This window comes from Stylophora pistillata, chromosome 13, assembly GCF_964205215.1.
Source record: "Stylophora pistillata chromosome 13, jaStyPist1.2, whole genome shotgun sequence".
In the NCBI taxonomy this organism is placed as follows: domain Eukaryota; kingdom Metazoa; phylum Cnidaria; class Anthozoa; order Scleractinia; family Pocilloporidae; genus Stylophora; species Stylophora pistillata.
This window is the reverse complement of record NC_142531.1, coordinates 5558601-5571324: the sequence shown is the minus strand read 5'-3', so window position 1 is coordinate 5571324 and position 12724 is coordinate 5558601. Positions and strand designations below refer to the sequence as shown.

General features: G+C 37.2%; 1 protein-coding gene and 1 long non-coding RNA gene across 2 annotated transcripts in view; one reads left to right on the top strand and one right to left on the bottom strand.

The window, feature by feature from the left end:
* The first annotated feature begins 1502 nt into the window (after positions 1-1502).
* On the top strand, positions 1503-8655 carry LOC148717370 (uncharacterized). Its single transcript, XR_015994760.1, has 2 exons — positions 1503-1707; positions 7054-8655. It is a non-coding gene; the product is annotated as an uncharacterized LOC148717370 (long non-coding RNA).
* Positions 8389-12724, bottom strand: part of LOC111337745 (jouberin) — a 34731-nt gene continuing 30395 nt past the window's right edge. Inside the window, exons 28-35 of the mRNA XM_022944100.2 lie at positions 12369-12632; positions 11518-11668; positions 11355-11425; positions 10888-10983; positions 10152-10314; positions 9574-9662; positions 9307-9395; positions 8389-8855 (exon numbers count right to left, since the gene is read on the bottom strand). Coding sequence (XP_022799835.1) covers positions 8756-8855; positions 9307-9395; positions 9574-9662; positions 10152-10314; positions 10888-10983; positions 11355-11425; positions 11518-11668; positions 12369-12632 — 1023 coding nt within the window. The 3' untranslated portion in view covers positions 8389-8755. The remainder of the gene's footprint in view (positions 8856-9306; positions 9396-9573; positions 9663-10151; positions 10315-10887; positions 10984-11354; positions 11426-11517; positions 11669-12368; positions 12633-12724) is intronic.

Here is a 12724-nt window from a genome sequence, read left to right as displayed (position 1 = left end):
GGTTCTATATGAGCAAACACCGATAAAAGCCGTTTTGTGTTCCAAGTTTGGGATAATCTTAGCAAGCTCATGAACATGTACTATCAAATTAAGTTGACATAGCGTAAGAGCGTAGCTGGAAAATCCTAATCAACCTTAATTGGGGCATTTAACTGAATAAGAAAATAAAGCAAACAAACAGATCTTATCAGGTTAACTGCAAATAAATTATTCTGATTGAGGTCGTCGCTAGTGCCGAGGGCAAAGTCAACCAAGTCAGGTAAGGAGCTGCCAAGTTATTTCAAAGATGCAATTGAAGTCACTTAGCATATCAAAGGTTGTTGTTCCTGGGAGGTTTGACTATATGTTAATTACTGTGAACTTAATTGCTGTGTTTTCTTTAAATCCCCTCCGCTATTTCTTTATGAACTGAATTTAGAGCATTATTGAATGTGCAATATATCAATTTGTTCAGAGTTCCTGATTTTCATCAAGTGCTGGGAAGAGAAAATTAAATCAAGGTGCTTACTTAAGGAAATAATTAATTATTTTTTTCCAAGCGTGACTAATTGTACCATGCGTTACCAAACATTGTTACATGTCACGCGAATCCATGCGTGAAATGTTCTCTTTGGTATTTTTTTCTCGTTTGATTCAACCCAAGCGTATTCCTTTCTTATGACAAAAGAGAAAGAAAAAAAAAAAAAAAAAGAAAGAAAGGAATAAAAAGCAAAAATAAAAAAACCACTTTCGTTACCAAAGATGCAGACACATGCAATTTTGTTTTTCTACAGTTTGACGGAAACCCGAAATCGAGGCTGCTTGTAAATGCAAACATTAATTTTCATTGCAATGTAACAAATTTTGGAGAAAAAGTTGAATAATTTGAACTTTTCTACAATCTCATCATGGTCTTTTTTACCAGTACTAATAAATAACAGTTACTGAGGAAAAAGGAGAGGTTTTAAGAAAATCTCTGAGCTCTTCAGTCCAAATTTAAATCATATTTCCATTAGTACTTCTCGAGATTGCGATTTCTATGGTAAAACGACAGATTTGTCTTTTTTTAAAGATGACATTGCTTTTGAAATCTGTCAACATTTCTAAAGCGTAAAAGTAAAGAAGAAATGTGACTTTTGTACTGATAAAATTATACTTAGTACTAGTTTTCCTGCAATCCCCCATGCTCAAAGTTGGACCGCTAACCTATGTGAATTGCAAATCTTTCCTTATTGTTATTCATGATTTTCTCCCACTTGTACGTGTTACTGAAACGTTGTTCGGGTGTGGAAAGGTCAGCTACGGTTTAGGACTTCCAACTTAGTTTTACAAGGTTTAGGATTAAAATGAAACTACTAAAACTGTTGGCGAGGACAAGAGCGATATCAAAATGGCCACTTCGTGTACCTGCCAGTGGTAACTTCGCAAATGGCGCCTAATTCTGCAAACGAAGGTACAACATATGACGACAAGATGACACTCAAAATGGCGGATTGGCGATTCATTGCTTTCGAAGGTAATCACAAAATTCATGAACTGAGTTCTATTCTGGCGAAAGATAGTTCATCTTGAGAAAAATTATCTTGTGTTTCCTTTGAAAGTTCAGAAATTTTTCGTTTTTATTTTCAACAAGGACTGAAACAGCGAATGGGCCGCAATATCTTGTTGTGCTCGAGAAATACTTCAAACTGAAATCATGCAATGAGGACTTAAGAGGGTGGAAAAACGGTGAGCTAGCGATCAGTGGAAAGTAACACGTTCGCTGTTGTACAATAATGAAAAGACCATTATACAAGTTAAAGTAATCTAACCCTTCTTTTATCTTTTTAAGCAAGAGGAATTGTTTGGTTTACTTTGAAAAGAGAAAAAAAAGCAATCAACAAAAAGTGCCCAATGAGTCTTGACCTAAGTACTAAGCTAAGGAAATGAAAGTTAATCTATGATTATAAATACTACCAAAACATTATGTGTCACCTAAACCCCCTCTAATTTTCATTTTTTTGTTTTTTGTTTTTTTGTTTTGCAATGTACAATTCCTCAAAACCTAGTTTGCTTAACAAGGCTTGGGCTCAAGTGTTTTAATTTATATGCTAATCATTTCTTAGGGTGTTCCAGTCACAAATTTCTTCATAACTGGATTATAAAATTATTATTTGTGCAATTCAATTAACCTAAATACTTACATACTTGGAGGAAAATCCAACCATTAAGTACTATTTTTCCTTCTTAGTGAAAATGCTACATGTACTTTTTTAGAAAAATAAATTAATTTTTAATTTTGCCTGTTCATGACTAACCCTACTGTATGATCAAATTGCTTTGAACTAAATAATAACCTAAATATTTATTATGTATTTATAAAAGTCCTAAAGTGAAAGTACTATTTTCCGAATGAAAATGCTATTTTAATCAGGAAGAGAATTAATTTTGCCTATTCAAGACTCTAAGCCATATATTTATAATTCATGTGATTTTAATATTTAAACATTAATTGCATTTTTATAAAGAAAATGCTAAGTACTACTGTTTAAAGAAAAATAAGTTAGAGAAATGGGAAGACTATGGTACGAAAAAGTGTAAGAAAGGCTTTTAATTATTTGGTAAAGGATGAGGAAAGTCCTAAAGAATCAAGTCCTATTTTCCTACAGTATGCTACTTTAATTATGGTTGCAGTAAATGGTTTGAACCCGGGGGTAACATGTGAAGGTGTAGTCTGATCGTCCGGGTGAGTGTAGTCCTGAGAAGGACTGTTGTCGGTGGCAGTGACTGACGTTTCGACAACCTGTGCGGAAGTCATCATCAGAGTCAAGTGAGTGATTGTTGTCAGTAGACATTGTTGTCAGTAGACAGATTGTTGTCAGATTGTAGACAGTAGACAGATTGTTGTCATTGTTGTCAGTAGACAGATTGTTGTCAGTAGATTGTTGTCTACTGACAACAATCACTCACTTGACTCTGATGATGACTTCCGCACAGGTTGTCGAAACGTCAGTCACTGCCACCGACAACAGTCCTTCTCAGGACTACACTCACCCGGACGATCAGACTACACCTTCACTTAATTATGGTTATCATATGCATATGAAAAAATAAGATGATCCTATATGATAAAATCATAATATTTTTTTGTATGTCTATAATTAAGCCTATGGTAAATATGTGTCTTATATTCAAGTTATATTTAATCAAAAAATTATTAAGGAAGAGAGAGACCAGATACAAAATCAACCCATCAGAGAGACTCAAGTAACTATTAGCTCAATTTGAAGTCATCATGAGAATCCAGTCTAACCCAGACCAACAAAACTCAGTGAAATTGTCACCAAACCTTGCTCTCATGGAGATGCACCTTCCTTGAGTCCTACACTTGAGAACTCCTGTTCTTAATGACCCTTCAGTAGTTGTGGATCATTTCAAGGGATGCATTGACTGCAAATAGGCTAGCAGAATACAGGACTCGAATTTAATTTTTGGATCACTAACCCTTCGGGTTAGACATCTTTTTTACTAACCAAATTATAAAGTTTGGTATCCAAGCTGACAAGTTATGGTATCTTAAATATTGAACACTTTGATAATAACGACTAGGACAAATTAAAGAGTAGCTCAAATTGCATGATGACCTTGAAAACGTTGACAATTATGCACCTATTTTATTTCCCTCTCGTTTACCATGATTAGTCAAGAACATTACATCTACAGCAAATTTTCTAAAAAGAGTTTTGAGTTGATTTAACAACATGAGCGTTCTCAGTATTCCTCTGAGAGTCAGGTCTATGTGCTCTTTATCCCAAAGTCCACCAACGCTTAAATATGTTAGAAAATTTTACTAACCATGTCGGGTTAGTTGGACACATTTTTAGTAACCAAACGTTGAAAATTACTAACCATTGGTTAACGGGTTACCATTAATTTCGAGCCCTGGAATATAAATAGCGAAAAAAAATAATTGAACAATATTTTGAGTGATACAATTAAGCCATCATTTGTATAGCTTGTGAAAGGATGTGCTCAGACTACTGAGCATAAAAAAAAGAAAAAAAATACAAGCTAAAAAAAGGAATTAGAAACAGGAAAAGAACCCTCAGAGGATACCATGAGTTGCAAACCAAAAAGTAACCTGGATTAATATGCATAATGAAGTTAAATGTAGCCTGTGGTTTTAAACTTGTCAAGTAAAGGTATCTTAAGTTTGTGGAAACTAAATACTCCAAATTAAGGTTGGCCGTACTTACCATTGAAGAAACTAGGAATTTGCTTTAGAAAGAAAGGAAAATTAAGGCAACTAACTTAACAATAACCTAAAATTCAGTCTCTCATATTATATTTAACCTATCTGGTTGGATACCTTAGTTGGTAGCAACAAAGGTAGCCCAGTAGAAAAGATAACAAAGAAACCATAACGAAACTAAAACGAAGAGTGGTTAGTGTTGAATGACCTTGCTGATTTACTATAACCAACACCATGCATTAAAACTTAAAATTAAGAAAAATGTGCAGATCTTGAGACCTGAAAACCTCAAAATATTCCTAACCATAACACCAGCTGAAAAAACCAACAGCCAGAAATCTGAGACCCAGAAACCTTAGAAAGAGAAAAGTCAGTACTCTTAATTTAAACACAAAATGTTGACACACTTTCCCTGTTTAAGTCTAAACTGCAAACATTACTCTTTAGTTGAATCCCTTCTTACACTTCCTTACTTTCCTCAATCTGCTTAAAAATGTTTTTGTTTGGGTGCCTGCTGTTGTTGCCCTTGTTTTATGTGTGTGTGGGTTCTTTCCTTTTTAGTCTAAAATATTTTGTACCCAAATCATGCCAAAAAACTGTTACCTCACTTTTATAAAATATGAGGAGCCTGTAGCTCACATAAGCCTCTTGGTTTCCCTATGGGTTTCCTTGCCACATGCTAAATGTTTAATTGCGTTATATCATTGTATATGTAATTCCTTTCATTTCTAATGATGTTTCATAAATCATAAAATGGCAAATAAAAAAATAAAAATCTAAAAAATAAAAATAAGATACATGATTAAGTATGACAAAACTCCTTGCAACATTGTTTAAGATCAGAACTTATACCTTGGAGTCTGCGGTAGTTTTTTGTCTATAATATGAAGATTTTTTTACAGTGCAACTGTAATTAATTAGCTGTTATAATTATTAGATTATTCTTGAATCATTAAAACTATATCTGGTGGGTAAATGATATCCAGAGATTTCATTAATAATTTCAGAAGTAGGCATATATTAGGACAGAAGTAGGCAGATGGCAGTTCAGTGGTAATCAAGTCAGATTTATCACCAGTCTTTCTCTTCAACATGGTGTTACAAAAATCACCCAACAACCAAAAGGGAGACAAAATATCAACAACAAAAAAACACCTTTATTGAAGACTGCCTTTAGAGTATATTGAACGTTTTCTGACCAGGCTCCAGTTGTTCAAAGGGCGGATAACGCTACCCAATGGATAAATCGCTATCCAGCAGATAAGTGTTAACAAAACGTACTGCGCTATCCACTGGATAGAGATTTATCCAGTGCATAACGTTATCCATCCTTTGAACAACGGGGGCCAGATCCATTGTGATGAGCACCTGCCAGTAACTGGAATTCACTCGTTGCTGGCTTCTAATGAAATTCCTGAATATCTAATGCACATGTGATCAAACTGGTATCCAAATTATACAAGTCAATCCTTTAACTCCCAGAACTGATTAACATGTAACCTCTCCCTACAATATCTAAACATTACCTGGCAAACAGGTAATGAGAATTCTCAAACTTATCAGGTATAAGTTGTAATCTTGATTTGCCTTAACTTGAGAACAGCAGTGGCTGAAGTGGTTATATCACCTCCCTAAGAAATTCAATATTCTTGTAATTCTTATAAACCATTCATAATAGGAATACAACAACTGCGATAAAATAATTAAGGGGTATCATTTGCCCATGGTGTAGGAACTTGACCTAATTTTACTCTCACATGGAGATTTTGACCAAAATTTCCTCTGTAAAGTTGAAAGTTCCCCCTCATTTCCGCAGTACTCCTCTCGCCCCCCCCCTCCCCTGCTTGCGCTTCACATTGACAGAAGCCATACTTAGCTTTTTAAAATTTAGAAAACATGGAACGAATTTGATAAGGTTGTAAGCTAACTTGGCATTCCATTATAACAGGAAAAGCAATTTATGAAAAAAAAAAAAAAAAAAAAAAAAAAAAGGGAAATGAACACTTCAAAACATCTACCCCTTTAATATTTTAAGGTTAATTTCTTACCTATGGTAGTTGATATCCATTTCGGTGTTTAATAAGGCCACAATCGTTTATTTTTTGTCTATAAAAACATCACCAAACGAAATCCAAGATGTTCTAGATGGTAAGTAATTTTTAAGAAGTGGTTTCGCTCCCATTTGGTACCAAAACAAGCAAGTGATTTTCAAACCTTCTTGACCATATTGGATTTACTGTAAACTTGTTCCCAGTACTTTCGTGCAACATTTCAAGACATGTCACAAATACTTGTCACGCAACTCGTAAAAGCCAGTACAAATTCAAGATTTTGGAATTACTTATTCTGTTTTCAAATTTATTGACAAAGAGAAGGCAATCTTGTGCTTTGGTATCGGTCTGTATTGAAATCAGTCGTTGTGAAAGAAGAACAGAGACAGTACAGCGTAGAATTAAAGCCTAGATTTGTGTTCTTTATTTCGGCTTGTATGGCCCATCCAGGTTTTCCTCGGGTACAGAGAGAATTTCCATTGGGGGTGATTCTTTTTTTCTGCGATAGTCTTTGCGTTGCCAGAAATACGTAATTTTGCGATCCACTTGATACGTAATTCCTGATTGGATGAAATCATCTCTGAGTACAAGTCGATGATGTAATGCTTCCTTTTCTGGAACTTACAAACATATTTGAAAATCGATGAAGCAGGCAGACGAGAATGAACACCGATTACTGAGTAGTTCTTTGCACAGAGGCCTCCCAATATACCTTGGCGCAATTGCTGCCTCGGTCGAAAATTTTCTAAACTCTGCCTTTTTTAAGCCAAAGATTATCCTTAATTTTTCCAGAATACGAACGCGACCTTGTGTACGAAATCTGAAAAATCGTTTTGGAGGGACAAGCTCCTAACAGCTACACGAGTGCAGTTTCAGTTTTGGCGTACCGTACAAGTACCGCTGACATACTTTTCATCAAGGGGGAAGTCGTACTACCCAAATTGTTTACTAGGGAAGAGTACCCACGCGCCAAGAAAACAACGACAGATTGATTCAATTCAATGAATAAACTATCTTGTCAGGTAACTAAATTAGTAAATTAAATGTCAAGGCTACCATACATCCGATTTTCCCTTAAATATTCTGGGATTTTTTTAGAACACTTTTACTATGAAAATATCGACAGATTGATTCAATTCAATGAATAAACTACCTTGTCAGGCAACTAAATTAGTAAATTAAATGTCAAGGCTATCATACACCCGATTTTCCCTTAAATATTCTGGGATTTTTTAGAACACTTTCACTATCCATCCCTATCCGATTTACAAGACGATGTGACAACGCGAAGCTTGTGCGACACTCTAGGGAACTTGCGTGACAGAACAAAAGAAATGGAACCTTAAGTCTTATGGTTTTAGATCTTTTACAGTAGCTGCTCCCTTTTTATGGAACTCCTTACCTTTAGAAATCAAGTCTTCGCCCAGTTTAGATATTTTTAAATCTAAACTGAAAACACACCTTTTTAAATGCGCTTTTAATCTAAATTAGATAACTCAATCTTTTGTCTTTATATTTCTAAGTCATACTGTAATACAATGGATGTAAAGCGCTTAGAACGCATGCGAATAAGCGCTATATAAGTGTTATTATTATTAGATTAGAGGTGAAAGTTAACATCGAACTGGCCGAGCGCGCGAGCCTGGCCAAAGATGATCTCTTGGTTTTTGATTAATGTTTCTGATAAATATCTCAATTGACCTTATGTTTGTTACTTGTTTGTTTTTTATTTACTTCTAAATACTAATGATTATTTATAAAATATTATATCGTTAAAATAATTTAAGAGTGAAAAGCTGCTAAAACAAGTAGAGTATATGAAAGAATATGTGGAAGTCTAGCTGAAAGATCAACCACTATAACAACCCAGGACAGGGATGTAATTGAGAAGAGAGGGGTGGGCTTGTCAGGGTGCTTCCTCTCTCTGCTAAGCAAAAGTAATAAAATATCTTAAAAAGTAATAAAATAAGTGATAAAATATCTTACTTCTACTTCTACTACCCCTGGTTCAGGAAACCCTCACTCCACGCCACCCCCCCCCTTTCGAAAAATTCTTACCCTGCCCCTGGAGCGCAAGAGCTGGGTCAGTGAAGGGTCTCAATTTTTTTCTGAAAAGAGTTGGACGCCTTATAAATGAAAAATTTTATTTCCATACATCGCCGAGTTACAGGTCGTGTAAATTCCAGCATTCACTACTCTTTACTTTCAAAGTTATTACAAAATAGCTTTATGACTTTTCTGAGTCAGCAAATGCACAATTAAGATTTTGATTTTTCTATCGATATGATTTACATGATTTCATTAAAACTTTTCGTGCACCAGATACACGAGCATAAAAACAATTCCTAAGTTGAAACTTGAGCCGAATACAATAAAATATAACTTGAACAGTTTTTTCAATGATTAATTTCTGACCAGTCAGGACATTCTGGAGGGGAAATGTTTAGGATGGCAAAGTGTATCAATCTTCTTTACTGTCAATATGATTTGCATGTCATCTCTTTTTTGTCCGTCTTGGTGAAACTTTTTTATCTGGAGTTTTCTCCGACTGAAGTTCTTTTTCTTTTTCCCGGTGCCTTCTTCTATGGCGTGCCCTGACAGAAAAAGAAAGTTTCAGACCATCAACTTTTATCGATAATAATGCCCTTCAGTCCAGGGTGGAGAAATGTGCTGCCTTTCCACTGATCGAACAACTGCTTGATCAGCCGCTGTTCGAGAACCGGAGCCCGCGCTCCTCCCTGAAGCGTCTCTTCTCGGGGAGGAACGAAAAAGACCGGACCCGAGAGAGCGGCGAAAATCGAGCCTAAAGCCTAGTGCGGTAATAATTTCATACTCTGACTCCAATAGTGAATAAGTCACCAAAACACGATTCTACAGGGATCTGATTTGACGGGTGGCTGCAAGGATATTGAAAGTTGCTCCACCAAAGAGAGCAGTACAATGTACCAACCAGGGTCGCAAGGCCATTACGCAAGTCTTCCACACAAAGAAATGCCGGTTAAGTTAGCATTTATTGCAAAACGTAAAAAAACAAAACTTATTTACGAGCTGTTAAGTTTGCCCTCAGCGTCGCTGCTGTCCTCAGGTCCTGATATAATCTTTAGATCACCAGACTTACTGATAACCGCTGTCATCTGTAAAACAGTAAAAAGCACAGATACAATGACCTTTAATGAAACAGAAAGGAAGCTCAAAATATCCTTAGTTAAATTTGTCTAGGCACTTGATTAATTCGAATAAATGACAAAGTAGACGGCATCATCTTTCTAAACAGACTATTGTTGATTTGTTTTTGTTGAGCTGTGTGTTCACCTGTGTGTTGACTTTGGACTCTTGCTTGGTCGCGCTCGAGGCAATTGGTGCTGTTGTTTCTTGCAGATCACCTTCAGACTCGAGGTCCACTGTAATAATAAGACAGACCGCTTCCATGAGCACCGAAAATTATTCCATACACTGAGGGTTTTAGCTATGGTTTACCCAGTACTCGGTTCAGTATTTTAAAGGCGTTGGGTAAAATTTAGGGAAGAGACTGAATTCCAAGCATAACTTACCCAAAGTGTTCATAGAAATTAACGCGCCCTCTAATAAGGTACGTTTTCATGTAGATCTATGGTTCATGTCTGCGAAGGCTCGATTAAAAGATGCTGTTTGGGAAAGAAATCCGCATACCTCAGTTCCTCCTTGGGAGGATCGAAGGCCGGAACAGCAAAAAAAAAGGCGGAAACCGAGCCATTTGGCTGCGCCATTGCAATTGAAAAACTCGCTGATATTAGCAAGAACTCACTCCACGTAGACTAAACGAAAGCTCGTCAGGTTCAGTGAAAGGATTGTTCAAGCAAAGGTGGACGGAGGCCTTACAAGGTTATTCGTGAAATTTTCTTGAATCTCACCTTGGTCCACAACGTAATTAGACGGAAAGTAGCCTTGCCTCCCATCAGCCAGTTCGCCCATCCACCAATTTTCACTGTCGATGAAAAGAACTGTGATGACATCTCCAGGCAAAATGGTCAGCTCATCCGCTCTACTGGCATCATAAGGGTACATGGCTACAACCTTTAAGATAAAAGTGAAAAACAAAAAAAAAAAAAAACCCTTGAGTAAGGCCAATATTATTTGTCACAGAAATAACTTAGTTAGTTTATACTATCGCCAGTCAATTGAAACAGCCAAAGTGGATGTCAAGATCGGGAACATAAATCGATGAATAGGGGCTTTCGCAAAACTCTTAAACCTGATAAAATGTTGCTGTTAGTTTTTGGATGGTTTCCTACAACCTTAAGTGAACATTTTTGTTGAGGCGTTTTGACCAGAGTTTACAAGTTATCGACAAGTGCCACAAACTGAACGCGGGACCATTATTTGCACACACACACACACACACCCAAATTGCCCCAGCCTCCATCTTCGGCTTGTAATTAGGCACTTATTGAAGTACTTCCCTTACTTATTCCAGATCTTCAAAATAACTTGCAAATCACTCCACTTCCAAATTCAAGAAGTCAAGAATATGCATACACCCTGCCGAAACAACCTTTTGTTGTGCGTGCTGATTGATCAGGAGAATTTACTTTTTGATATCAGTATTACAAGATTCAAAAAGGTGTCTTGCGTATTACTAATACAAACCTTTTTTCTGGGCGTTGGCTCTTCTTGTAACATTTGCGCTGTTGGTGAGTCGGAGAAAGTGAACTTGGGCCGAGCACTGCTGAGGTGTGACATGCTCTGATGATTGAGAAAAACAAACAAAATAATACTTGTTCTTGCCTTGAAGCATCAAAGTAAAGCGAACAAAGTAAGTGAAAGCTGCAAAACGTTGAGTGGTTGGACATTGCAAAAATGACTTAACCTTACAAGGAAACCTATCGTGGAGTTCTAAACTGAAACAGGTATTCAACATAACGTAAACGTCTAGTCTATTCTTTACGCAGAGGGGCAGGTACAGAAGAGGCAGGCAGGCAGACAGACAGATGTACAGACAAACATACAAACAAGACAGACAGACAGAGAGATGTACAAACAAACATACAAACAAGAAGACAGACAGACAAACAGGCAGGTAGGCAGACACAGAAACAGACAGACGGAAAGCTCACCAACGGTCCAGGCGTTTCACCAATGTTCATACTTAGAGAGGGCCTCTTCATCCATGACCTCGAGACTCCAACTGTGAAATAAATACAACAATGATTATAAGTCTTTAAGTGTTGAATAATATTTCATTTGTACCGTTCACCTGTCAAGACACCTTGAACTTACTAGGTGTTTGAAATGGTTGGGGTCCATTCGCTGCTTGTATTGGGCTGCCGTATCTATTATTTTGCTGCGCAAACATCTTTCGAGACTCGAATCGACCCGACGCCCCCAAGTACTGCTGAGCATGCGGTGACAGCGGTGGATCATAAGGTACCTGAGAGGAGGGAATTGTCGAACAATAAAGACATGCTAATTTGTTGTAAACATCATTTTCTGTCTACAGTTTGCTACGCATGCTGGACCCGGGGAGTTATACCATCATGCAACGCTACCTTGGAGCATCAAACTTTAAGGAACATATTCGTAGCACTCTGAGTGCATGCGGCTGCTTCGTTATATAGGTAAAGAGTACCGTCAATGCTGTAATATGCCCCCTAAGAACTTGCAATTCACAAAATTTTCAGCCACATTTGACGAATAGCGTACACAGAATGTACTCTTTTTGCTGAAAACCCGCGATATTTAAAAGGAAATTCAAACAGGGCGCTTAGTGAAAGTATATTTTGTAATGAAAAGCTACTAATTCGACTTAATGACATTAAAATTACTATTGTAAAATTCTTAAATGGAAAGATGGGGGAAGGAGGAGGATTATTATTAAATCTACTACAAATTCTACAGGAGGGGTATAAAAGAGAAGGGCTTCACAGAGAGGAATGGCTTCATGGAAAGAAAGGGCTTACTTGAGTCTAGAACATTGGCCTATTCTCATAATTTTGAGGTAAATGTCGCAAGTTTTTATCGTCAAATGTCTTTTTGCAAGAATTTTTCTCTATTGCTTTTTTTGAAACTGCCAGGAGATTTATCCTTCTGCTTAACCTGACAACCAAATGAACTGGACTGTCCTGCCTCACCTGTCCCGGGGTAGGGCTGTACCCAGCCGGAGAGAAGTCTGAACCCCAGGTTGAAAGGCTCACATTAGTACCCAAGCCTTGGCGGTATGTTCGCTCAGAGCTTTCTGGAAACTGGAACGTGACGCTCCCTGGTCTCTTTCCCGCGGTTACAGATCCGGGATATGCAGCGCTATCGGGTCTCCCTGGGGTTTGGAACATTAGGCTGTCTGCCCCTGGTGTTCTCAGCAGTGCTCTGTCCATAACGCCGGGAGACGCCGGTGTTTCCTGAGATAACAATAGAAGATAAGACAAATCATCGTTAGAGGTTTTAAAGATCTGGATATTTTGCTCATAAAAAATTGAGATATTCTTCCAGT